General features: G+C 52.5%; 8 protein-coding genes across 8 annotated transcripts; 5 read left to right on the top strand and 3 right to left on the bottom strand.

Annotated features, from left to right (window-relative positions):
• Window positions 1-728: 728 nt before the first annotated feature.
• Window positions 729-2,135, top strand: J4E78_004676 (uncharacterized protein; the record flags this gene model as incomplete). The annotated part of the gene is made up of 1 exon (XM_049365304.1): window positions 729-2,135. One exon carries the CDS (start codon window positions 729-731, stop codon window positions 2,133-2,135), a length of 1,407 nt encoding a protein of 468 aa, XP_049223105.1.
• Window positions 2,136-3,829: 1,694 nt separating this feature from the next.
• Window positions 3,830-6,132, top strand: J4E78_004675 (uncharacterized protein; the record flags this gene model as incomplete). Its single annotated transcript, XM_049365303.1, has 4 exons — window positions 3,830-3,836; window positions 4,041-4,848; window positions 4,904-5,644; window positions 5,700-6,132. 4 exons carry the CDS (start codon window positions 3,830-3,832, stop codon window positions 6,130-6,132), a joined length of 1,989 nt encoding a protein of 662 aa, XP_049223104.1.
• Window positions 6,133-9,866: 3,734 nt separating this feature from the next.
• SDH1_1 (succinate dehydrogenase flavoprotein subunit) lies at window positions 9,867-12,127 on the bottom strand (the record flags this gene model as incomplete). The annotated part of the gene is made up of 4 exons (XM_049365302.1): window positions 9,867-11,310; window positions 11,359-11,523; window positions 11,581-11,873; window positions 12,086-12,127. 4 exons carry the CDS (start codon window positions 12,125-12,127, stop codon window positions 9,867-9,869), a joined length of 1,944 nt encoding a protein of 647 aa, XP_049223103.1.
• A 1,280-nt stretch (window positions 12,128-13,407) lies between these two features.
• Window positions 13,408-14,744, bottom strand: RPL3 (60S ribosomal protein L3; the record flags this gene model as incomplete). The annotated part of the gene is made up of 4 exons (XM_049365301.1): window positions 13,408-13,663; window positions 13,712-14,385; window positions 14,438-14,594; window positions 14,653-14,744. The coding sequence occupies 4 exons, from the start codon at window positions 14,742-14,744 to the stop codon at window positions 13,408-13,410; spliced, it is 1,179 nt and encodes a 392-aa protein (XP_049223102.1).
• Window positions 14,745-15,275: 531 nt separating this feature from the next.
• PAB1_1 (Protein phosphatase PP2A regulatory subunit B) lies at window positions 15,276-17,064 on the top strand (the record flags this gene model as incomplete). Its single annotated transcript, XM_049365300.1, has 6 exons — window positions 15,276-15,319; window positions 15,428-15,468; window positions 15,545-15,642; window positions 15,696-16,347; window positions 16,397-16,992; window positions 17,041-17,064. 6 exons carry the CDS (start codon window positions 15,276-15,278, stop codon window positions 17,062-17,064), a joined length of 1,455 nt encoding a protein of 484 aa, XP_049223101.1.
• Window positions 17,065-17,936: 872 nt separating this feature from the next.
• Window positions 17,937-19,136, top strand: J4E78_004671 (uncharacterized protein; the record flags this gene model as incomplete). Its single annotated transcript, XM_049365299.1, has 4 exons — window positions 17,937-17,999; window positions 18,046-18,071; window positions 18,122-18,479; window positions 18,531-19,136. 4 exons carry the CDS (start codon window positions 17,937-17,939, stop codon window positions 19,134-19,136), a joined length of 1,053 nt encoding a protein of 350 aa, XP_049223100.1.
• Window positions 19,137-19,729: 593 nt separating this feature from the next.
• On the top strand, window positions 19,730-22,204 carry J4E78_004670 (uncharacterized protein; the record flags this gene model as incomplete). The annotated part of the gene is made up of 3 exons (XM_049365298.1): window positions 19,730-19,999; window positions 20,063-21,695; window positions 21,789-22,204. 3 exons carry the CDS (start codon window positions 19,730-19,732, stop codon window positions 22,202-22,204), a joined length of 2,319 nt encoding a protein of 772 aa, XP_049223099.1.
• Window positions 22,205-22,826: 622 nt separating this feature from the next.
• J4E78_004669 (uncharacterized protein) lies at window positions 22,827-24,820 on the bottom strand (the record flags this gene model as incomplete). The annotated part of the gene is made up of 2 exons (XM_049365297.1): window positions 22,827-24,584; window positions 24,650-24,820. 2 exons carry the CDS (start codon window positions 24,818-24,820, stop codon window positions 22,827-22,829), a joined length of 1,929 nt encoding a protein of 642 aa, XP_049223098.1.
• Window positions 24,821-25,269: the final 449 nt, after the last annotated feature.

Genomic DNA, 25,269 nt, shown 5'->3' with positions numbered 1-25,269 from the left:
GTGAATTGGGCCTGGTAGCTCGCGGGAACAAGCCCACAGCCAAGCCGTTTCACATGCGGAGGCTCCAACGATGAGCTTGGTGATTATGGCCTGGACACTTGCGAAGCGAGTACATGAGGCCGTCTCGTCCGCCTGGGCAGGTTCCCATCACTCCTTCCCAACGGTCTTGGTCCTTCTTTGCTCCTACAACCCCACATTCGCTTCCATTCATTAGGAGTGCTCTGTCTCTCTCTTCAACACTCACTTTTTTCGTCCCTCACTCACTTTGCTTCCCTTCACCACCCTCCCTTTCTTCTTTTCGCGTGCTGGCACGTCTTGGCCGATACGCCTTCCTCCTCAGACACGTCCTGCCTGATACACGACTCCGTCGCACCTGCACGTTGATGTGAGTACCCTAGCTTTTGCCAACCCAAGGCTGCCGCACATTGTGTGCCTGCCCTACCCCATTCTGCCATGTACCTCGACCCCACACAGCGCTATTATAGCCTTTTTGTATGCTTGTCTCAAAAGGTGTAGCACCAACATCGCTTATGTTCACGGTTATAAACCGACAAAGAAGGTCGCTGGTCTACCGCTTCACTAGTCGTTTGTTCACAGCAGGCCTGTCACTGACTTGCACTCCGTAGCGTTCCTTCCACATTCATTGCCAGTGACTACCAGGCTCGCCCCACCTTCGTTTCTACTCCTCCAACAACTTTTTACCGGACCGGATCCTCACCGTAATCAACATGAAGTCTTTCTTCGCTATCGCCGTCGGGCTCCTGGCCGCCAGTGCCTCCGCACTTGAGATTGGTTCTGATGGCTTTATCAACAAGTACACTCTCCCCGCAAACCACTCCACGGAGACGAAGGAGTACATCGTCACTTGGTGGCGTAACGACACGGAAGCCAGGCAGATCGAGGACTATGTGGACGCCCTGCAGCTCAGCAAGACGGACAGTGTTCAGGCTGTATCTTCAGAGAGTGTCAACCCCCAGTGGGCCGTTATCATAATGTGCGCCGAGCACGCCAAGATCTTCGCCGACATGGCGGAGATCAACGTCGTCGAAGAGAAGGCCGACGTTAAGTCCTTCGCGGAACAACAAGGCGCTCCCTGGGGTCTGCAGCGAGTCTCGAGCGCAGCCGGTGCTAAGGGATCCCCTCAGGACCAAGATTTTGTCTACTCTTTCGACGATTCAGCCCTCGGTGCCGGAGTCGATATTTATGTCATTGACACTGGTGTGCGCACTTCCCACGCTGTGTTCACCGGACGCGCTTCTGAAGGTTTCACCGCTACTGGTTCTTTCGTTGACGGTGATGGTCACGGCACTCACGTTGCTGGTACCGCCGGTGGCGCTAAGTTCGGTGTTGCTCAAGGCGCCAACATCATCGAAGTCAAGGTTCTTGGAGACGACGGCTCTGGTGCGTCTTCTGACACCATCAAGGGTATGGACTGGGTCATTGCCAACCACAACAAGCGCAAGGCACAGCCAGGCTTCGTCGGCTCCATCATGAGCATGTCCTGGGGTCTTCAGGGTACCGCCAACTCAGTCGATGAGATTATCCAAGGTGCTTCAGACGCTGGCATTCACGTTTCAGTTGCCGCTGGTAACGACGGTATTGACGCTTGCGGCAGCACTCCTGCTCACCTTGGTGGCAAGAACTCCAACGTCGTCACTGTCGGCTCTGTCAACATCGATAACGAGATCTCCACCTTTTCCAACATCGGTCAGTGCGTAGACATCTACGCTCCCGGTGAGCAGATTCTCAGCTCATGGGCCACTGGCGACGCTGTCATCAACTTCCTCTCTGGTACCTCCATGGCTTGCCCTCACGTCACTGGTGTCATGGCCACTCTCATGACCAAAGATGTTGCTGGACTTGGTCAGAACCCTGCTGCGCTCAAGGCCAAGCTCCTCGAGACTGCCCGCCAGGGTGACGTCAAGGGTAACACTGCAGGAAGCGCAAACCTACTCCTCAGCAACGGTGTTGATGGCAACGTTGCCAGGCGTCTTACCAAGAACTATGTCGTGCCAGACCACAGCGGTCTGAACGGTAGCCCAGCTGCCCGCGCCGCCGCTGCTGTCATCGCTAAGGACATCACCCTCGACAAGCGCTTCCAGCTTCACTCCCGGGAAGCCAAGCTTCGATTCTAGAGCAAGCAAGAGAGCATCACATGAGAGCATAGCGATTGCATGATACCCCTCATCGTTGGTACTTCTTGAGAAAAGTTACCGCGGCATTTCTGTCTCATCTTTGGGCTCTTCTAGCTGCCCCATAATAATCCAATGTACCTGCTTCAGCACGGACTGGTCTCTTTTTTTGTCATCAAGTGGGGAGTGTGTCGGATCTTAATTTCGCTGTCAATACTTTTATTCATCGCATTGACCGGCTGGGGTGAAGAAGGGCATTGGGTATTGGCTGTGTATGAAGTGATCCTGCTATGAACGATTTCATGCGCAGCCGCACCGGTGGGCTTCTAACAGTATGTACTACATAGACGAATCTAGTCATTGTATATACCAACTTTTGCAGCTTTCCCAACTTTGCATCTGACAAATCTGTGAAGAATAGCGCATGTGGCTGTGACTACCATGATCTAACATAGTACTTCGCGCTCATCGCGCGGACAACGACAAGCGCACTTTAGCATTACAAGGCGAACTCGTGTCGATGCCTGTAGACATTGACTCCACAGCCATCTGAAGCATTTATGCACCGCCACTCTGCCAAGCTGGCGGAAAGCGTTACAGGCTGCAGATAAAATGCTCGCCTACCAGGCGGCCTGTCTGACATCCCCGATGCTGGACGTTGATCATACGGCAGATTCTGATAGTGTCTTGGCCAAGTCAGTGCGGCAAATGCAAGCGATGCTGGTCCATGCGGCTGTGTGCGGTCAATCAGACAGTCGCTTACTTAGAGAGTCGAAAGACGGGAGCGGACGTGGCCCAGACAATTCCGAAGTTTTTCTGGAAGCATATAGAGAGTGCTCTGAAACATCAGTGACCAGCAAAATCGGGTCGAGATCGAGCGACTTCTAGATCAGGCCCAGGGGGTCTCAAAGTGGACTAGCGCATCATTTGAGGGCGGGCGGTACCCACCTCTCGCAACTCCTTGTGACCGAATCCAACCTGTCTACAACATCACGGTCTTGATTTGAACACAACCATAGATGTCTCAGCTCTGAATAGAGAGGGAGTCACTCCTCCGTTCCGTTTTTCGTATCAACATGCCATGTCGATGGTCTGACTTTCTCCCGATCTCGCGACGTCGCAACGGCCCGAAATGGCTAGTGGAGTCCTGCCCACTTCGATTGCGCTTGTCTATCGCAACTCAACTGTTCATGCGGCAAGTAAGCCTCTCAGGTGAATTATCACGCCTATCCGTGATGTGGTTCTCGGAGACCCTGAAGATGGCACAGCTGCGCCTGAGTGTACATGCACGTTAGCGCCGACATCGCGCTTGCAGTCTTCTAGGCGCCGAACTTCCTCAAAACACCATGCCAAGCATCCCCGGACAACGTGGAGAGCTAAAAATGGTGCACTAGTTACAAGCTCGGGTCTCAACACCCAGTGTGTCGAGATCCAGGCGCCAGGAACACCGTTCGTCGTTTCCTCGATATCCGTTATTCGTTGCACCGCTCGCCAAGCATCGTAGATCAACTGTGCCACCTTCAGGTTGAGCCTTGAAGAGACTTTACTGCGCTTCGTAGCAGACTCCATAGTATTAAAGAGATGGCGTTACTCGCTGTAGAATATTGCGAGCAAGCACATCTACTCGTAATCTTCATTAGTGTTTCTTGATCAGACATGTCTTTTGAGCTAGATTCGCAATACGTCAAGACAGGTGCATGGTAGGTGTCTCAGTTATATCACTTTACATCATGTTTCCATAGCCACTGACAGAACACTACAGGACAAATGTGGATGGCGGGCCCATTCTAGGAAGAACTATCACAACCGATACTCAGACAGGTAACCTCGTAGTTGCCTTACTAGCTATACTTTCAACACTAGGTAAGACAATCAGTTCACACCAAATTCAGGTTCTGATAGTGACAGGTACCGCACACCTGTGGCATCTGATCGCCTTCGCGATCCATCAAATCCGAGCCAATGGCCAGGAAGCAGATCCCCTCTTCAGACAGCAGCAAGCGTTACTGCGAACGCTCCCAACACCTAGCTCTGTAGTTGCGGAAGCACTAAAGCTATGGTGGGCTTGGAGAAGAAAAGCAGACCGGCCGTTCCTTCGATCAGTGTTCTTGGTACTCATTGCAGTTGTTTTCACGACTATGACAATCGCAGCCTCAGTGTTCTCCTCGCTCATAGTCGATACTGGAGCTATTGAGGTACTGGTCGACTCCCCCTTCTGTGGAAGCACGAACCTTATCGGAACGGCATGGCGGACACATGCGAACGAACTCGATATAATTGCTCCAGCGTATACACAGGACTGTTACAGTAACGGATCACTTCCTGTGATGTGTAACGTCTTCACGAAGCCCAATGTCCCACTCACAGTCGAAAATGTGCCTTGCCCATTCAACGATACCATGTGCGATACCGAGGACGCCGTTAGTGTCGATTCTGGCCTGGTCGACGTAGGCAAAGCCTTCGGTTTAAACTTACCCTCCAAGGATCGCGTTACCTTTCGAAAGAAGATCGAATGCACTGTCTTACCGGTCGAAGGATACTACGATGTCATTGACCTGAAATACATGCCTATGTGGAAACCGGACTTCCGAGAGATCTTCCCAGGCGAGCAAGTTGCAGCTATCTTCTATGGACCCACGCCCCCATTTGATACTGGCGAGAGCTTCCTTGCCTACCTGGTCGCCTCCAACGTTAGTGGCAATCCAAAGGTTCCACGGTAAGCCACCGCAACAACACGCCAATTATACTGCTTACTAACTCGTCTACCAAAGAGGCGGCATGTTCTATGCCGGACCAAACAACACAGTCCTTCCTACCTGGTTTCCGAAGGAAAGCTTCTACCCTTTGAGTGCTGAAGGGCCAGAAGGCGATGTGTTCTGGAAGCCTTTCTTGCCCAACTCTCTAGAGTTTGGGGAACCTGTCGACGATCCCCTTTATTCAGCACATAAAGAAGTGAAGAAGATTGACGAAGCAAACGGCAAACCATTCTCGCAATATTTAGCGGATCATCCAATCAAGGGTGTGGGGTGTACGCAGCATGTGAGTCAATCATTCAGAGTCAGGTGGAAGCGAATGCTAAGTATCATCGAGCTTCAATATTGCCATGCTAGAGGCGGTCAAGAAGACTGGTGTACCCCGTTCGAAGGTGTTCCCTACCACACGTTCCGCGATTTCGATTTTCCCGAAGCGAACAGTGTGCAACGAGCGGTGCTGCAACTGATCGTTAAAGCGGTCTGGTTACATGCTACCGTCAACGTCATGTCGTGTAAAGTAACCACCATGATGTCTAGAGGAGATTTCGATATTCCATCTGTACCCAATGGTTTCTGGAAACAGGAAGTGTTGGGATGGGAACAAGAGGTCTGGGCGGCGATGCAAATCCAAGTCTCACAGCATGCGAGTGGACCTAAATTTGGCGACCCGTTCAAAGACGACGTCTTTCTCAAACCAGAGACAGAAGGCGAAAAAGCTCTTTGTGGAGCTCAGAAGATGAGAAAGTCAGGTGGATTTGTGTAAGTACACTCACTTGCTTCTGCAGCACCCGAGACTTGTGCTAACTCCTGACAGTAACATCAACGTCTTCGGTCTCTCGTTCATCATAGCCTTCTCCGTCCTCGTCGCAATCATCGACATCACACTCCTCAAATTCCTCGTCTACCTCACTCGCTTCCGCCGCGCACTCGGCCCACGCATCGCACGCTGGACACAAGATGGAGTATGGCAACTGCAACGCCGAGCCTACGAGGGCGAAGGTCACCGGAATTGGACTGATCTGGAAAGCGAAATCCCGCTCATGGAGAAGGGTCATAAGCTCAAGGATCTACCGATCATGTGGCGGCCTGGCAAGAGTCCGATGATGGCGCAGACGTCTTCGTTCGCTTCGACGAATTCGATAGTATCGGAGCAGCAGTCAGTAAGCGAGTTAGCGGCGGAGGATGTAGAGACCGCGCCGGTTGTCACTGAGCCGCGGAGGGGCTGGTTTAGCTTTGCGCGACGTTAATACTTGTGATTTGGATGCAAGCGCCCGAGGTTCATTATGAATTCATAGTCAAATTCGACATCATCTAGCTAATTACTCAAAGATACTTCGCTCCAACCTTCGGTTTCGTTACAGATTTCGATGAAAGTGAACAATGTTTTTCCCCTTCAAACATACTACCCTGCGTAACACCCCACTGGACAGGTCGCAAGTGAGGATCGACGTCGTCTGGTGGTGGATGACATGCCGCACTCATGACTAGACTACAGGATGCCGCGAAGGGTATTCGAATCCTCATCTGTCTTCGCCCTATCCACGCCACAGATCCTACAAGGGCGTAAAAGCAAAGAATCAAAGTTATGAAGCTTATTGCCGAGAACCCAATTGCGGACTGAGAATCTTCTTGCATGATCTTTCCCTCCCGGTCATAAGCGTCGATACGGACAATAAAGATGCTCTGGGACAAGAGCCAATGTAAACCACCGCTCACTGCAGCTAGAGGAAGGGACCAACGATATGGCAGCTGGAGAATGTACTTCTCGCGTTGGTCCCCAACGGGACGAGTTACACGTAGGCCTTTGCGCGACACGGCCAAGTTATTCCACTCCGCAGCTCCAGCCATAGCGGTACACTCGCTATTGATCGCGAGATAAAAGTAGGACAGCACCAATTGGGCGATATTGGCAAGCCACGCGTTCAGGAGTGTGGCCTGAGCGGACGTTTCAGTTTTGCGGAACGCGGTAAGGCTTGAGGATCCCCATCTAGGACCTGTGAGTCCTATAGTCGAGAGTAGTATCACTAGACCGTAGAAGAGTGCACAGCCAATTGCATAGCTAGTACGATGTTAACCTCGCCTTTTTGACTTCACAGTTTCAGGCGGACTTACATGGCATACGAGGTATATACTCGATCTCTGTCGAGGGCAGTGGAGTATTGACTGCGTCGCTTGGCCCAAAGGTTGCCACATTTACGGACTATAATTGCAAGTAGATCTTGATCTTCTTTTGTGTCTGTGACAGCCCCAACTTTGGCGATGACTTCATGTTTGGTTGATACACACATGCCCCTGGTCGTTGAGTCGGGATACGCTAGAAACGAGGCTGCTCCATCTCCGACCGTAACGATGTAGTCCAGATTTTCCATGAAAACCACCCACAACATCGTAAATAGCTTCACGACGTTACAGACGATCACAATCGCCATGAAGGTGAGACTTAGCTCGATGCGACTGGATGTTTTGACGTGATATCCTGCAAAGCCATGGGCGCAACGAGCCCATACCTGGGTGTCGTTCTCCAGAGAAGTGGTGATATTCGAATCGACCAAGATATAAGCCCATGTTCCGTTGATGATAGTCCAGTTGAGGGTATTGTCGGGTATTATTTCGAGGGGCCAGGATATGTTCGGGTTCCATTCCAATTCAGGACCGCTATCTGGCCAGCCATTTGGTAGAAATCTCGACTCATTTCTACCAAAGTAGCCATCGATCGCAAGATATAGGTCTCCATACTCATGGAAACTGTTGAACCGTCCGTACGCGCTATTTATACTGCCATTATCGAGTGTTATATTGCGATCGTCGTTGATGGCTGCTTCTGCCTGACGTAAAATCGTCTCGTACTCAGCAGAATCTTTGAGCAGCACGGAGATGTTCGACCTGTTGTCTGCACCGATGTAAAAGACTGCGGAGTTGTAGCTGACACTCGTAAGCCACCAATCTGGGTTGACAAAAAGACGATAAAAACCTACAATAAGTGTATAGGTATCGAAGACAATACCATGATGACGCACAAAAGCCTTCGTCGGTTTGGGATGTAGCCGAAGTTATGAACGCTGAGGATCCCGATATCAAGCCAATGGCGTGCAGAGTGAGCTCGATCAATATCTCTTCTTGTTGGCGAACTCAGTACCTGCATGGTATAATTGGAGGCAGCTAAAAGAACTGTACTGAGCGCATTGATCACGATGTGAATAGCGCTAGACCACCAAGACATGTCTTTGGCTTTTCCAGTCGATAGCACGGTAAAGTTGTCCGCGGAGCCGTGTCGTAGTGAGCCGAATACTAGGATGCCTATGTTGCAGCAAAGAACAAGCGACGAAGCGAAGGAGCCTAACAGAACACCCATGCGCCAACCATGGAACCGGCTGTTCGAAGAGATGCCTTTGAATCGGCGGGTGAGCCACTGAAACGGCCAGGTTATGCCACGAATGACTGGTAGTTTCCAGAAAGCTTTGACGACCCCGTTGATCTGATGCATTCTTTGTGTGGGCCGATCATCGCCCGCTTCTGAAGAGGATGAAGACGTGACTGATGGAAATGAAGATCTGGCATTCTGGAATTTGAGCAAGGTCTGAGTATCTGGACTGCTTGTTCGGTGTGATCTGTCTGCCTGTAAGCTCCGTCGGAAGATGATCATGGTATGAAATAGCACTTACGGATAATATGTCAGTTCCGTTCCTCCATCGAACGCCTCTGCACCAAAGGAACAGGGCAATCTTTCGGGTTCAAAGTTTTGATCATCGTCTGGCAGATGTGATCTTGTCGATGATGAAGTTGACCAAGAGGGAGATGTCTGGGACAACGATAATCGACGCCCTGCTGACCCAGAAGTAAAAGAGGCTATCTGGTGGTCTTGGAATGGATCCATAATAGCTCAAAAGCTTTCGATTTCTTGCCTAGAAGTGTATGCCAGGTTCCACAAGGTTCAAGTATTGATACTATAATGAGGGTATCGCACTCAGCGTTGAGAATAAAATGGGAGACAGAAACTGTGTTCGCTTCTTGACGTTGAACTCGAGCAACAGTTTCACCGGAGAAGGCTGAGAAGTAGCCTCCAATAAGTCCAAGACGCCCAAAAATTTCTTATCGAGAAGGCTGAAGCATGCCAGACTTAGAAGCATTGTGCCGCCCGAACTCGGCTTGGTGGTGGCTGTGATAGACCTCCTGTGCAGATGGGGGCTGATGAACGTGCATGGAATCGAACCGATCTTCCTATGGTCAAATGGGTTCTTGCAGGGAGCTGAGGGCCTAGCTGCGGCCTCCCGGGACGATGCGTGACCAAAATAGGTGTGCCTACGTGCAAGCATTCTTCGCGCATTCCGCCTTGGATATCACAAGGTGTAAAAACACGGTTTCTGACACAGGCTCCACCATGGTGATGTGCCAGAGAGCGAGAAAGCCTGAAAAGTCTTGTTATTGCCATGAGCGGATCCCCATCTGGCGTGGTGACAGCCACTTCAGCCACTTCAGCCCTCGGGTAACGATAGACCAGGCTAGAAGCCAGCCTTGCTTATACACGGCAGGAGCCATGTTCGGTTCGCGATGAGTGTGGGTGCACGAACGTCGAAGCGAAATCCCTGTTCCCTGTTTGATTGGAAAAGTATTCATTGCCCGGTTGAAGGTAGCGACGCGCGTGTTGTGGTCGAAAAGCTGATGTTGTCGTGCTGCGCGGGTGAGTATCGCACTTGCCGAGAACAACAGCCCGCACCACAACAACACAGTCAGGCAGGGAAGGAGTACTCTACACGCCAGGACAGCTACATCATCCACTGAGAGCAGTGTTTTGAAGCACAACACCAGCCAGCGCTTGCACATGTTGATACAATGGACAAGATGTACCAATATGAACTTGAATGATTCGATTCTCAATCCTAAACGGCTTTCGCTCGTAAACATGCTAAAACATGCAATCCATCATCCGATGTACATAGAATACAAAATACATCCCTCATTTCCTTTCCAAATTACCAATCCTCTAGTATGTACGCTTGAATGGTGGTACAGCCTTGCACTCAGCCTCGTCCAGAGTGGTACCAACAACCTTCCTGTAACCTAATTGAGTCTCGCCGTGCGGCTTCTTCTGCCACGACAGTGTGTGCTTCATCCACTGGTCATCGTCACGGTCGGGGAAGTCCTCACGGGCGTGAGCACCTCGTGACTCTTTACGGTTGGCGGCGGATTCGGCGGTCTGTACGGCGCAGGTGAGGAGGTTGCGTAGCTCAAGGGTCTCGACAAGGTCGGAGTTCCAGATCATGCTGCGGTCCTTGATACCAACGTTGGCGAAGTCGGCGTCGACGTCATGGATTTTCTTGACACCCTCGTCGAGCGATTCTTGGGTTCGGAAGACGGCGACGTCGGTCTGCATGACCTTCTGCATCTGGAGACGGACCTCGGCAGTCGACTTGGCGCCGTCAGATGTGCGGATCTGGTCGAGGACGGAGATGGAATCGGCACCGGCATCGGCGGAGACGGGGTCAGCCTTCTGGCCGGGGCTGAAGTTGTCGCGGATGGTGTGAGAAACAGCACGACCGAAAACGATGAGGTCGAGGAGGGAGTTGGCACCGAGACGGTTGGCTCCGTGGACAGAGACAGAGGCAGCCTCTCCGCAAGCGAACAGACCTGGGACGACCTGGTCGTTACCCTGAGCGTCTTGGGTGATGACCTCGCCAGTGTACTTGGTGGGGATACCACCCATGTTGTAGTGCACGGTAGGAAGAACAGGGATGGGCTGCTTGGTGACATCGACACCAGCGAAAATGGCGGCAGTCTCAGAGATACCGGGTAGACGCTCGTGAAGGACCTCGGCGGGCAGATGGCTGAGCTGGAGGTAGATGTGGTCCTTCTCCGGTCCGACACCACGGCCCTCGCGGATTTCCAGGGTCATCGATCGGGATACGACATCGCGGGAGGCAAGATCCTTGGCAGTTGGTGCGTAACGCTCCATGAATCGTTCACCCTCGGAGTTGAGAAGGTAACCACCCTCTCCACGGGATCCTTCAGTGATCAAGCAGCCGGCGCCGTAGATACCAGTGGGGTGGAACTGGACGAATTCCAGATCCTGGTTGGGAAGACCTGCGCGAGCGACCATAGCCATACCGTCACCAGTGCAGGTGTGGGCGGATGTGCAGCTGAAGTAGGCACGTCCGTAACCACCAGTGGCCAAGACGGTGTTCTTTGCGATGAATCGGTGGATGGTTCCGTCTTCCTGGTTGTATGCGACAACACCCTTGCAGACGCCGTCCTCCATGATCAGATCAGTGGCGAAGAACTCGATGAAGTACTTGGTGTTGTGTCGTAGCGATTGTCCGTAGAGAGTGTGGAGGAGAGCGTGACCAGTACGGTCGGCAGCAGCACAGCATCGGTATGCCTGGCCACCCTTGCCGTACTTCTGGGACTGTCCACCGAAAGCACGCTGGTAGCTGAATGATGTTAGTACTCTGCACAAACTAGAGCTGGTCTGACCCTACATTTTGCCATCGTCAGTTCGCGAGAAGGGGCAGCCGTAGTTCTCAAGTTCGATGACGGATTGAGGCGCCTCTCTTGTCATGTAGTGAATGGCGTCCTGGTCTCCAAGCCAATCTGATCCCTTGACAGTGTCGTACATATGCCACCGCCAGTCATCCTCGTGCATGCTACACATATCCGTCAGCTGCTGTTATACCCATCGCATGTTTGTCCAGTCCACCTACTTTCCGAGCGCGGCGTTGATACCGCCCTGTGCTGCGACTGTGTGCGATCGAGTGGGGAAAAGCTTGGATATACAGGCTGTGTTGAAACCAGCCTCAGCGAGACCGAATGCCGCGCGGAGACCAGCTCCTCCAGCGCCGACAACAATGGCATCGTATTCGTGGTCGATGACGGGGTATTTGCTCGAAATGAAGCCTGACGCTTCCTTCGCCCTCAGGTTCTCGGTAGCGAATATGCGCTGCGCTGGCCGGGTGGAAGAGAAGGCTCGTGTAGTTGGGCGGAAGCTCCTCGCGAGCTATGAGGCGAACATTAGCCATTGAACAGTAAAGACTCGTAAGAAGACGTGGCATATCCAAGGACATTGTCCAGCACTGCGAAAGTGTCGTGTCGACATGCGACATTCTGCCAACGCCATGTGGGATGTGGCACACGCCTCGGTGCGGCGGATGCCGGGCTTGTCGACCGTCGACTGCGACTGCGTGGTGTGGGAGGGCTGTCAAAACTCACCTGGCTTGCAAGCTGCGTACGACGCATCCTGAGACAACTCATTTTGGCGGTAGCCGAAGAGCGGAGAGTATACGACGGGAGTGCGAAAGGTCCTGGTGGATTTGAAGTTGGAGGTCAATGATGGCAGTTGCGACCGACGGCGTTACTTACCAACTAAAATCGGAGCGCGCTAATTGGGTCGGTAGGCCTCGGCTGCATTGCCTCCCAAGTACCTGCCCTTCATTCCGGCTTTTCTTCTTGATGAACGTGATGCATCTTTGCCTCTATTGCAGGGTCACGCAGTCCATATAGGCTATCAACATAGAGGCTATTGATCTGATTGCACTTTGCGCTGCAAGAATCTTCGCGGTTATAGACATCATTCTAGCTAACAAACTCATCCCACACAAAATCGGTACATGCTTGACAGCCAACTTTCGGCTTTGGACGTTCGGAACAATAATGGTACTTGCGAAGCACATGGCAACTGCTGTCACTTGGGCTGACTCATGCACCTTGTCTGGGCCGACAGTTGTTGCCGCTGGCGCTCAAGATGTCGAGCCTCATTCGTCGTCGTCATAGACCTTCTCACACGATCACAAGGCTGTTCCCCAGTCGTTGTACCAGGGAATTTTCTCCGCACGTTACGTTGCTAATATAGGTGTCGCTACTACCGTTAGTATACCGTTCTTATTTACTCCAAGACCCTTTTTGTCAACCGCATCAACGTCTGGATTGCGCATATGCATACGAAATTCTTGAACCCTAGTGCACATGGGGTGACGCTCGCAGTTCGACATTGTGTCGGCTTTATTATACCACTTCGTACAAGGGAAGAAAATCAACATGTACCCCCCTAGAAGTCTACATTGCCGTAGGGAATATATATACTTCAACCTTTATACTGATATAGACGGCAGAGCACGTGTTCATAGTTGTTTCCATGTTTTTGATGCCCTCACAGCATAGCGCAACATGCTGGGCAGGACTCTCACTACCGAACCAAGTCGCACACGGGCACGCACCGTGATTAAATTCCAGCGAGCGCCTCACACAAGAAAACGGAATGGGTCTGGAGCCTACATCAGCGTTAGATCTCCCACTTTGCAAGTTTTCATGCTGATGTAGACTGCGGACCTGTTTAGTTTTCTCCAAGGTTGACCAGCGAGCGCCACTGGGACAGACGGTTTTCACGCATCACACATTGATAACACATGTTTGAATTGGGGAATCGTTGAATTTTTGTTCAATCGCTCATGACTGGCATCCATATAGTAAACCTATCCTCTGCGCCCAAGCCCGTGAGAAGAAAGCATGCACTCCGTAGCACCATCTCGAGACTTCTAGGACGAAGTCTGGAGGTCCTTCTTGAGGACACCCTCGTATTGCCTCTTCTCCGCCGGTGTCTGGTAAGCACCGTGACCGAACTTGGAAGAGGTGTCGATCCACTTGAGCTCGACCTTCTCCAGCGCCCTCCTGCTGGTGTGGGTGAACATGGACTTGCGCAGGGTCATGACGCGCTTCTTGACACCAGGGCAGTTACCCTTGAGGAGGAGGAAGTCGTTCTTAACCTCACCGTAGCGGACGAAGCCACCCATTCTGATTTGTGTTAGTAGTGATTACCGGCCAGTGTGACATGTGACTTACGGTGTGATGCGCTTCTTGGAGACGTCGAACTCGGTGGAGGCGTTACCCTCATCCTCGCCCTTGCCGAGACGGTAGATCTTGTGGTTGACAGAGGTACGGTGGTGGTAACCCATCTGACCAGCACGGGCAACAGTCCATTGGACGTGGGCCGGGTGCCAGGCACCGATACAGGCGACCTTGCGGAGACCCTTGTGTGTCTTACGCGGGAGCTTCTTGGTGCCCCATCGGGAGGTGACACCGTTGTATCCGTGACCCTTGGTGACGGCGATAACGTCGATCATCTCGTTGTCCTCGAAGATGGAGCCGATCTCGATGGGCTTCTCGAACAGACCGTGGGCGTACGAGACCTTGTCGGCGATGCTGCCACCGTTGACCTGGATCTCCATGAGATGGGCCTTCTTCTGCTTGAGCGGGGTCTTGTGGATCTGGGTGTGGGCGAGAACGCGGATGACGGTGCAGTACTTCTTCATGCGCTCGAGCTCCTTGGTGATGGACTGGCCGTTCTCCTCGGAGTGCTTCTTGGCGTACTTGGTGAAGGCCTTCTTCTTGCTCTTGTACCAGTTGCGGTAGAAGCGGCGCTTGACCTCGTCGCTCAAGTGCTCAGCCCAGACGGTGGTGAGCGAGCGGAGACCACGGGGAGTCTCGATGTAGCCGACAAGACCGACAGCGATCATCTGCGGCCGTGTTAGTAGTGCGCCAAAATTGCTCGGAATTGGCTGTGCGTACGGGAGGAGTCTCGATGACGGTGCAGGCCTCGACAATCTCCTTCTTGTGCAGCTTGGCACCTGGTCGGTCGAGATCGCGGACGATTGTGGTCATACCGGCCTTGTAGCCCATGGCGGCCGTCAGGTGGACGGGCTTCTTGGGGTCATCCTTAGGGAAGCTGGCAATTGCAGTGAGCAGGCTGTCCGACAGTGGGCGGTGGTGACATGGAAATTTACCTCTTCACCTTACCCCGGTGACGGGCGGCGCGCTTTCGCGGCAAGAATGCCAGAGACCCGTGGCGGGGGGCTTCGAACTTCCTGTGTGACATGGTTCGATTCCTGTGGTTAGTTGGAGGAGTTGGAGGAGTCGTCAGGGAAAAGTCCTCTTGAATATTGAGGTTGACGGAGGAAAGTGCGAGCGGACGGCGCTAGTACAAGTTAGCGCGCCTTCCGACCTTGCTTGCCAAGACACGTCCACGGATCGCAGTTGCCCCACGTTAGAGGCAGTGAAGGTAGCAACAACACACTTGATCTCTGTAACGTGCGCTGTTGCTCCCTACGTCGTCGCCCGCCCTCGTCATTCCGCCGTCGACTCGATTCCGCCGGAGCTTCAACGATCAGCCCGCCCAACCGCCAACCCCGCCATCGGCCACGGCCAGCAGACACCGCTCCCACTACATCATTCCCAGCACTCACTCACCCACCACCCTCGACCTTGGCGGCGCTACCTCATCCGGGCCCCACGACAAGCTCAACAGCTCGCACACTGAACACCCATAGTACACTGCGTACGAACACGACAGAGCACTCGCTACCCTTGACCGCACGCCGCTGGTGTCCCGCAATCCTTGTCCAGAATCATGGTAGAAGCCGAAGGCAATCCCACGACGTGGAAATTCACCCAGTACGTACCGCATGCTACACATCTCCTTTAGGCCCCTCAGCTCAACTCGGTTGCTGCTGTGCTCGCCACTAGCTCAAATCGCACTGGAAACGCCACTGACAGGAGCAGGTGCTTCGGCGACAAAGGCGATGTTGAAGACATAACCGAAGGTACGTACCGTTTCTTACCGTTGCGCTCTCTGTACATTCATTAATACCTGCATGCAATTGCTGACAGCGAGCGCAGCCGACATCATCTCAACCGTCGAGTTCGACCAGACGGGCAACTACCTTGCAACCGGTGACAAGGGCGGTCGTGTGGTTTTGTTCGAGAGGAACGAGACGGTATGCACTTCTCTGCTATGACCTCGCGCTGGTTCAAGACTGACAAGATGCAGAAAAAAACCTGCGAATACAAGTTCCACACCGAGTTCCAATCGCACGAGCCTGAATTCGATTACCTGAAATCTCTCGAGATCGAAGAGAAGATCAACAAGATCAAGTGGTGCCGCCGGCAAAACGCTTCACACTATCTGCTCTCCACAAACGACAAGACAATCAAGCTATGGAAGGTATTTGAAAAGTCGCTGAAAGTGGTGGCGGAGAACAACTTGTCACACGAGTTGACACCTGGAGGTGGGGTTGCTGGTGGAGGCGGTCCCGTCAGGAACCCGAATGCACAGTTCCGCAGCGCCACCGATCTGAAGCTCCCACGGCTCACACATCACGACACAGTTGTTGCCGCAGTACCGCGAAAGACGTATGCCAACGCACACGCCTACCACATCAACAGCATATCAGTCAACAGCGATGGCGAGACGTTCATTAGTAGCGATGATTTGCGAATCAACCTGTGGAACCTGAACATCCAGGACCAGAGCTTCAACATCGTCGACATCAAGCCCGCCAATATGGAGGAGCTGACGGAGGTCATCACCGCTGCCGAGTTCCACCCTATCAGCTGCAACTGGTTCATGTACGCAAGCTCTAAGGGCACCATCAAGCTGGCCGACATGCGCGAGAGTGCTCTGTGCGACCAGCATGCAAAGCGTAAGCCGTCCGTCTTTCCATCTCAGCTAATACTAACCTCACTCTACAGAATTCGAGCAAGAAGAAGATCCATCTTCGCGATCGTTCTTCTCTGAGATCATCTCATCCATCTCCGACGTCCGGTTTTCACATGACGGAAGATACATTCTGTCACGCGACTACTTGACTGTCAAGATCTGGGATGTAAACATGGAAAAGACTCCGGTCAAGACCATCCCGATCCATGAACATCTACGACCGAGGCTCTGCGACACCTACGAAAACGACAGCATTTTCGACAAGTTTGAGGTTGTTTTCTCTGGGGATGCGAAGAATGTCATGACTGGTAGCTACAACAACAACTTCATGATATACCCATCCGATAACGACAAAGACACCGAGGTAGTTTTACAGGCCGACAAGTCTGCATTCAAGGCGAAGAAGGTCGGAATTCCAACACCCATGAACTCATCGACAAGCCCGACAGGCAGCAACACAAGTAAGAAAGGTGGCTCGAGGGCCGGCAGCCCTGCTGCTGGTGCAGTTGGACAGGGCCAACGCATGAGGAAGGAGACGGACGCAGATCAGATCGACTTCAACAAGAAGATCTTACACATGAGCTGGCATCCATTCGAAGACAGCATCGCTATAGCAGCAACAAACAACGTAAGCAGGCTGATTCTCTTCATGTGATCAAAATCTAACATCCTACAGCTTTTCGTCTTCTCCGCATTGTAGGGGCATCCTTGATTCGCGAACATCGCCACAGAATACATGTAAACAGGAGCATCAGCTTGTTGGGTTTCTGGTCATCTTTACTCTTCCATCTTCCTTTCGATGTTGGCAGCAGCCTGCCAGGCGGCGCTAGGATGATAGAACAGGAGCATTCTTGGCGAATCGGCGTGGGAATGCAGATGAGGAACGACGCAATGTGGTTTAACGATCGGGTAGCCGCAGAGCAGTGTAGATTGCAACACCACTATAATGACTCTGAGTGGTGCAGAGAAAGAACAAAAGAAACTCTCATCAACAGGTCTTGGTCCCACCTCTGCGTAAAACAGCCCAGGACATGTCGCATATGCTAAAAGACTGCGACAAGCACATGACAATATCGTATGTGCTTTGCACTGTCATGATGGACGTGAAGCAGTCATATGCTCAAATTTGTTGACATCTTTCGTAAATTGTACGCAAAGATGCCTGACGAGGCTCTGTTCTAGAAGTTTGCTTGATTCGGCAGTACCTAGGTTGATCCCGTTAGCGCCCGCCGTGAGGCTCATGACATCCCAGACTTCCACGTTGCGTTTCATTTCTCTAGATTTCTCGCAACGTTCACCATAATACAAGCCATGCTCAGTACATAAGGTTTGTGTGCAATCGTACTCTCTTGAGTGTTTTCCGTATGTTGCTTGTGCAATGGGACATGGTTTCCGCAGATTGCGCTATGCGATTCTGCACTTGCCAACTTACTGTCATCTAACGCTCACCTACGTCACCTTTCTGACAAGCAACAGCTCCACCAACTTTCGCTTCGAAAAGTGTACACGGCCGAATTCCCGAACAACTGCCTAGGTAATCTGTGCCACTCCTCACGCCACGCGACTGCTATCATGGCCGCTCTTGCGCCCGTTATCAGCAGCTTTTCGCTCATCTTCGGAGGGTGTTGCGCAAATGTAAGAGATTCAGAACTGTTATGATGCCATTACTAAAGTCTGAAAGGTGTATTGTCTGGAAGCAATAGTAAAGTAAACAATGTGTAGTCCCTAGTAACAGCACGAAATCTGACACAGCCCAGGCAAGAGCCTGACAGTGGCCTACTCATTACGCTCTTCCAATTCGTGTTTACATGTCTCTCGACATTGCACTACCAGTTCGATCCGAACGGTCGTTACTTCATGCGGAGTTCGCCCGTACCATTTCGGAAATGGTGTGTCAGCGCTGCGTTGTTCTTCACGGTCAACATGCTGAACAACTGGGCTTTCGCATTCAACATCTCAGTCCCTGTTCACATCATCCTCAGAAGCTTTGGTAGTGTGACTACTATGGCGGCTGGCTGGTTCCGTGGCAAGAGATACACACCTCTCCAGGTCTTCTCCGTTGCAATTCTGACGCTAGGTGTTATGGTGTCAGCATGGGCAGATGCACAGTCAAAGGTACAGTGGATCGATGAACGACTTATCCATAGACGCTGACCATGGAACCAGGGCAAGAACATGGATGCTTCGAGCTCCGATGAGTCAAATTCTTCTCTCCAGGCTGGTCTTCTTATCCTGCTCATCGCGCAACTACTCTCCGCATGGATGGGTGCCTACGTCGAGGATGTCTATCGCGAACATGGCAAGGACTGGCAGGCCAACCTCTTCTACTCCCACTTGCTGTCCATCCCGTTCTTTGCAGGATTTGCACCGGTCTTAACGCAACAATTCAAGCGCCTGCAGGCCTCGCAATCATTCGAAGTACCACCGAAAGTCGCAGAAAATCTCCCGCCGATCGTCAACAGTATCCTAGCCTCAACATCACAGCATGTCATCTATCTTACTGCCAATGCCCTTACCCAACTACTCTGCATCACCGGCGTCAATATGCTTAGCGCCAACACTTCCGCCGTTACTGTTACGATTGTTCTGAATATCAGAAAGCTGGTGAGCTTCTTGCTCAGTATCTGGATATTCGGAAACCAGATGACCGGTTTGATGAAAGTCGGCGCTGCCATGGTGTTTGGTGCGGGTGCTTTGTATGGGTGGGAAACATCATACCGCATCCCGCAGCAGAAGAAGTTGGAAGCTGAAAAGGGAAAGAAGGGTCAATGATTCCAGAGTGTTACCACTCGATCCGCTTTCTAGAGTGAAGGCAACACCTCAATCAAGGAGAATCTGAATACCCCAGAGGCTACACAAACGCTAGATCTCCTGATTTGCCTCTATTATCATAGTGTAGTCTTTAGATCTGCTCGGCTTGTCCTTATATGAGGTGCGAACATGACTTTGTCCTGCTTGCCGGCAGGGTTTGCAAGGTTGCAATGAGATAGGCTACGGCGGTATCTCGGGAACATGTAGAGCATGCGAAGATCATGAAGATGCCAATGCCAAGAGCATATAGACGAATATACTTGACCAGACTTCTGTTACCCCTCGCTGGGGGGCTGTGATGATGGTGGACCAATGACCGCTAATGCAGGGGCCAAGTGCAAGCGAGAGAGCCCATTAGGGATTGGCTCCTCCGGACCCTGAACTCGCGATTAGGTGTCGTGTTCTCAGAGCGGAACTCCAACTCTCTTTCCAATTCCATCAAATTCGTTCCTTTGTTTATGGGAGGTAGGCGCATGCTCGGAGCCCTCAACGTGTTGCGGCATTGGAAGCTAACATCAGAGTCCACAGGTAGCTTCATCGAGCTATAACCCACCATGTCTTCACCAGCTGGTAGCGTCCGCCAGCGCGCAGGCAAGGACAAGAAGCGAGGAACCTCACCGAATCCCGAAGCCCTCGCCGAGAAGGTCCAGGAGAAAGTCGCCAATGTCGTCGAGAAGGCCAAACCATACAAGCCGGTCCAGCAGGGCGGAGAATGGGACTACAAGCTCGCTATCGCCGTAATGACCGTTCTGGCCTTCATTACGCGGTTCTGGGGCATCAGACATCCTGATCAGGTTGTGTTCGACGAGGTGCACTTTGGAAAGGTGTGTATGCCATTGAAGACAGAAAGAGACACGATGCACGTCCAGATCGCTAATCGCACATAGTTCGCTTCCTACTACCTGCAACGAACCTACTTCTTCGATGTCCATCCTCCCCTCGGAAAGCTCCTCTTTGCCTTCGCTGGCTGGCTCGTCGGATACAAGGGCGACTTCCTGTTCGAGAACATTGGCGATTCCTACATTACCAACAAGGTCCCATACGTCGCATACCGCGCCATGCCCGCCTCGCTCGGTGCTCTTACCGTTCCCATCGTCTTCATGATCATGTGGGAGTCTGGCTACTCGCTACCTGCTTGCATCACCGCCGCCGGTCTGATGCTTTTCGACAACGCCCACATTGGCCAGACGCGTCTGATCCTCCTCGATGCTTCGCTTATCTTCTTCATGGCGCTCTCCGTGCTATCCTACATTCGCTTCTACAAGGAACGTCACAATGCTTTCGGTCGGAAATGGTGGAAGTGGCTCCTTCTGACTGGTATCAGTCTGAGCTGCGTTATCTCCATCAAGTACGTCGGTGTCTTCACCTTCTTCTCAATTGGTGTACCGGTCATGATTGACCTCTGGGACTTGATGGATGTCAACCGACGACAGGGTGCCTTGACTTTGGCCGAATTTGGCAAGCACTTTGCTGCTCGCGCTGTGGGCTTGGTCATTGTTCCGTTCTTCTTGTACCTTTTCTGGTTCCAGGTCCACTTCTCCATCCTCACACGATCCGGCCCTGGTGACGATTTCATGACGCCAGAGTTCCAGGAGACTCTGAGCGACAACGTCATGAGCCTTCAATCCGTCGGTATCAACTACTATGATTCCATCACCATCCGTCACAAGGAGACCAAAGTCTACCTTCACAGTCACCCTGACCGCTACCCTCTGCGTTACGATGATGGACGTGTTTCTTCCCAGGGACAGCAGGTTACTGGATACCCCCACAACGACACCAACAACCACTGGCAGGTCCTTCCTTCAAAGCCCCTGGACAGTGAGATCGGTCAACGCGTTAAGGTCGGCGATGTCATTCGTCTTCGCCATTTGATCACGGACACTGTTCTTCTAACACACGATGTTGCTTCTCCTTACTACCCTACCAACCAGGAATTCACCACTGTGACCAAGGACGAAGCAACCGGTGCACGCTACAACGACACTCTCTTTGAGCTCAAGGTCGACAAGGGCAAGGGCGACTTCAAGACCATGTCTACTCACTTCAAGCTTGTTCACGTGCCAACGAAGGTCGCCATGTGGACCCATACCAAGCCTCTGCCAGATTGGGCCTACAAGCAGGCTGAGATCAACGGTAACAAGGCAGTCCAGCAGTCCAGCAATGTCTGGTATGTCGATGACATTCCTTCGCTTCCTGTTGAAGATGAGCGCAACAAGAAGGAACCGAAGCAGGTCAAGCACTTGGGCTTCCTCAGGAAGTGGGTTGAGCTGCAGCGTGCCATGTTCTACCACAACAATGCCTTGACCAGCTCGCATCCTTATGCATCCCAGCCTATCTCCTGGCCTTTCCTCCTTCGCGGTGTGTCTTTTTGGACTCACAACGACACTCGCCAGCAGATCTACTTCCTGGGTAACCCCATTGGATGGTGGCTCGCTTCCTCGCTTCTTGCTGTATTTGCCGGTATCATTGGTGCCGACCAGCTGGCTCTCCGCCGTGGCATGGATGCCCTCGATGAGCGTAAGTTACCTCTCTCGTACACGAAACCCAGGTTATTCGCTTTTGTGTTGGCATTTGTATTTGAAGGGGAGGTTCTAACATTCATGTCTGCAGGCACTCGCTCCCGTCTTTACAACTCCACTGGATTCTTCTTCCTCACCTGGGCTGCCCATTACATCCCCTTCTACATCATGGGTCGTCAGCTCTTCTTGCATCACTACCTTCCCGCGCATCTTGCGTCTTGTCTAGTCACTGGTGCTCTGGTAGAATTCGTGTTCTGCATTGAACCTCAGGACCCCGAGATGCCAGCCTCCGCCAAGGGCCACCGCCGCACTCACTCGAAGCCTGTTCGCGAGCGTGTTGCCTCTTCTAGCCTGATGGGCAGCTGGATCGCTATGGGTGTCATTCTCGCCGCCGCCTTCTGGTGCTTCCTCTTCTTCGCACCACTTACATACGGTAGCCCCGGCCTTACTGTTCCCCAAGTTCAGTCGAGGAAGTGGCTCGGATACGACCTCCACTTTGCCAAATAGATGGAGCATGAGTGAAGGATTCGCTTCGAATTGGGGTTGGGGTGTCTTCTATTGGATTAACTAGGGTAAAATGCACAGCGCGGAGTGCTGATCGTGTGGATTAGGGTCTTCTATATATTTTAGTGTGGTCACTTTTGACGGGGCCGAGTAGAGGTTACGCCTTTGAGCACGCAAATATTTCCTATGTAATAGATATAAATACGGTGGTGAACAGTTCATGGTTCGGCCATCAATTTATGAGTTCACAGATCCATGATATCCCCTTTGCAGTGCATCTCTAATACTCTTGAAAGAGCCTAGGCAAAAGATGATTGCATGCAACTAGGGATATATCGTTGTGCTCATGCGAGCCAGTATAGGAAAAGATGAAATCTACATCGTAGCGATTGGCTATGCATTCCCCATGATCTAAATGCCTCCATGCAGCTTCCAAACGCAATCCATGCCCATCTCCACAGTGCGTGTGCCAAAGCAACAGCTATCGCCCAATTCACCCTCATCCCATTCATCTTTGCGCGGCGTCTTAACTTTCCGCTGCAAAAGCCAATCATCGTAACTCTCATCATCATGGCGTTCAACCTCTACTTTCTCCGTGATACCAACTCCGCTATCCTCCCGTTGCTCAAAACTCAAACTCGCCTCGAAAACGCTCAACATCCATACCGGGACCCACGATATCGGAGAGATCCCTACGGCCCATCTGGCCAAACACCCTCCGTAACGTATCGTACAAGTTTGTGCTTTGGTTCTGGTGGATCATGTTGTCTAGTTGGCTGTCCGAAACACCCTCGCCAACGACTTCTCTAGCCTTCTCCTTGCCTTCGCGCTCAACGACTTTGTGCATGGCTAGCGCGCCGAGCAAGTGCTGTGCGGCTTCTGTGTAGCAGCCGATGTTGATACACGACACACCAAGGTTGTAGCGTGCGCGGACAAAGTTTGGACGGAGAGCGAGGGCGCGCGAGTAAGCGTCGATGGCTTCTTCGCTGCGGCCGGAGTTTGCGAGGGTGGCGCCGAGACGGTTCCAGAGGAGGTGGACTTGTGATGAGGAGTTTGAGACGCCGGATTCAGTGGATGCGAGGGCGGCGCCGAAACAATCGACGGCTTTGTCGTATTCTTCTACGCCGTAGAAAAGTACGCCTAACCCTACTTGCACATCGGGGTCCATTTGCTCGCCGGTTGGTGAGAGTTGTGCGGCTTGGATGAAGAGGTTGGTGACTTTCTCGTGGAGTACGTGGCGGTCTGTGAAGCCCATCTCGGCGTCTGAAGAGAGTGGCTCTTTGATGAGTGATGGGTACTTGGTGGCCAGCCAGCGTTCCAGTGTCCGGTATGCGGTGCTTTCGTAGCCTTCGTTGGTGTATGATACAGCCAGACCCATCAGCGCCTCCAGATTCGACGGGTCCTGCTTCAGGGCATGTTCCAACGCTCTTATAGCCGGTGTTTCCTTCTCGTTCTGCGCTTGCGACTCTCCTAACCTTACCCAAGCTGCAATGTGATTCGGGTCTTTCTGAACAGCTGCCTCGAATGCTAGGGCCGCCAGTGAGAGGTTTCCACCATCTTCCATTATCTTGACACCTTCTTCAAACGGATTCGTGACGTTCTTGAAGAGATTCTCTTGCTCGAATAGGTAGTCGCCCATGGCCGGATCGCGGACCGAGTGTGTGTTGAGCCCGTCGAAGCCTTCCCATTGATCCATGTCGCCCATATGTCCTTCGACGAAGTTCTCCTCGTTGGCAAGTTGCCTAGCGTATTCAGTCTCAGCTTGGATACCCTTCCAAATGGACTCGAAATCGTCGAAATCAACGGCATCTTTCTCTACTGACCTGTCCATTTCGTTCAGCTCTGCCTCCATGGCCTTGTTCGCCTCGGCGTCAAGAGCGCTCAGGTCCTGCTGGTCTGTCTGTTCGAGTTGTGCGAACTGGGCCTCCCAATCCTGATCGTCGAGTTCTACCATGCGCTCCTTGCCTTTGCCAGAGTTCTGCATGGGCTGCTGGAAGTTTTGTGGTGCGAATGGCTGCTGCATGCCCATACCGCCCATTCCCATTCCCATGCCGCCCATGCCCATGCCCATTCCGTACATGGGCCGCTGGTATCCCGTCATCGAAGGTTGAGAAGCGGTAGTTGGGCTCGCTGTCCGCGCGTTCGGGTTCATCTGCTGGAACTTTGCGAATTCGGCAGGGTTAAATCCGGCGGGTCTTTCTTGCATGGCTGGCCCTCCCATCTGTGGCGCCTGCATGCCTGGATCGAACTCTGCTGCCCACGCTGGTGATCCGCTGTGCTGTGTCCGTTCCAACTCGCGTCGCATTTGCTCCATGGCGAACGGAGACGCGGGACCGGGCCCTTGTGGGAGTTGTACATTCTGGTTCATGAACTCATTCATCATCTATGGATCGCAGAGTTAGCCATGATTCCCATTTGTTCGCTCTCGTACTCCTGTTCCCGACTTACGCCATCTGAGGGGCCGCCCATCTGCTGGCTTCGCATGCCCTCTTGCATTCCTCCGGGCCCCCGCCCGACCAAGCGGTCTCTCTGTAGCGACTTGTCATCCTGCACATGTTTGGTGAACTGGCTGAGCGGGTTGGCGCCCGTCGAGCATTCTGCGCCGCCGAGAAAAGACATGGCGAAAGGTAGAGAATTATGTAGGGTGAAGCAGCGAGTATGACGCGGTTAACAGCGAGGAGGAGGTGTATGTACAAGTCGGGCGGCGAGCGGGTGCCAGAGGCGCGTCGGCCGGTCTAATTGATCAGCATGTGGAGAAGCTACGCGGGGCGGCCGAGGTCGCAAATAACCGCCACACAGAGCGAGTGAATCCGAGCTTGTCCTGTAGAGCTCGGCAGCAGCACATGACTAAACTTTGACGAACAGCACGCACCACGATACTGATGGGTTATACACATTGCAAGAGTTCATTAGATCGATTTACTTTTCTAGACCTAGACCCTATACCATGTACAAAAGAAGAGGGGAATATAACAACGCCGGACGCTCTTCCACTATGATACACAAGACCCATCTATCAACACAGCATGCAGCCAACAGGACACACGTCCCAGTCATGCAGTCGTACA

The sequence above is a fragment of the Alternaria triticimaculans genome (assembly GCF_023758025.1).
Source record: "Alternaria triticimaculans strain BMP 0046 chromosome Unknown scaffold_5, whole genome shotgun sequence".
NCBI classification, from domain to species: domain Eukaryota; kingdom Fungi; phylum Ascomycota; class Dothideomycetes; order Pleosporales; family Pleosporaceae; genus Alternaria; species Alternaria triticimaculans.
The sequence above is the reverse complement of the archived record's forward strand: the minus strand, read 5'-3'. Positions and strand labels throughout refer to the sequence as shown.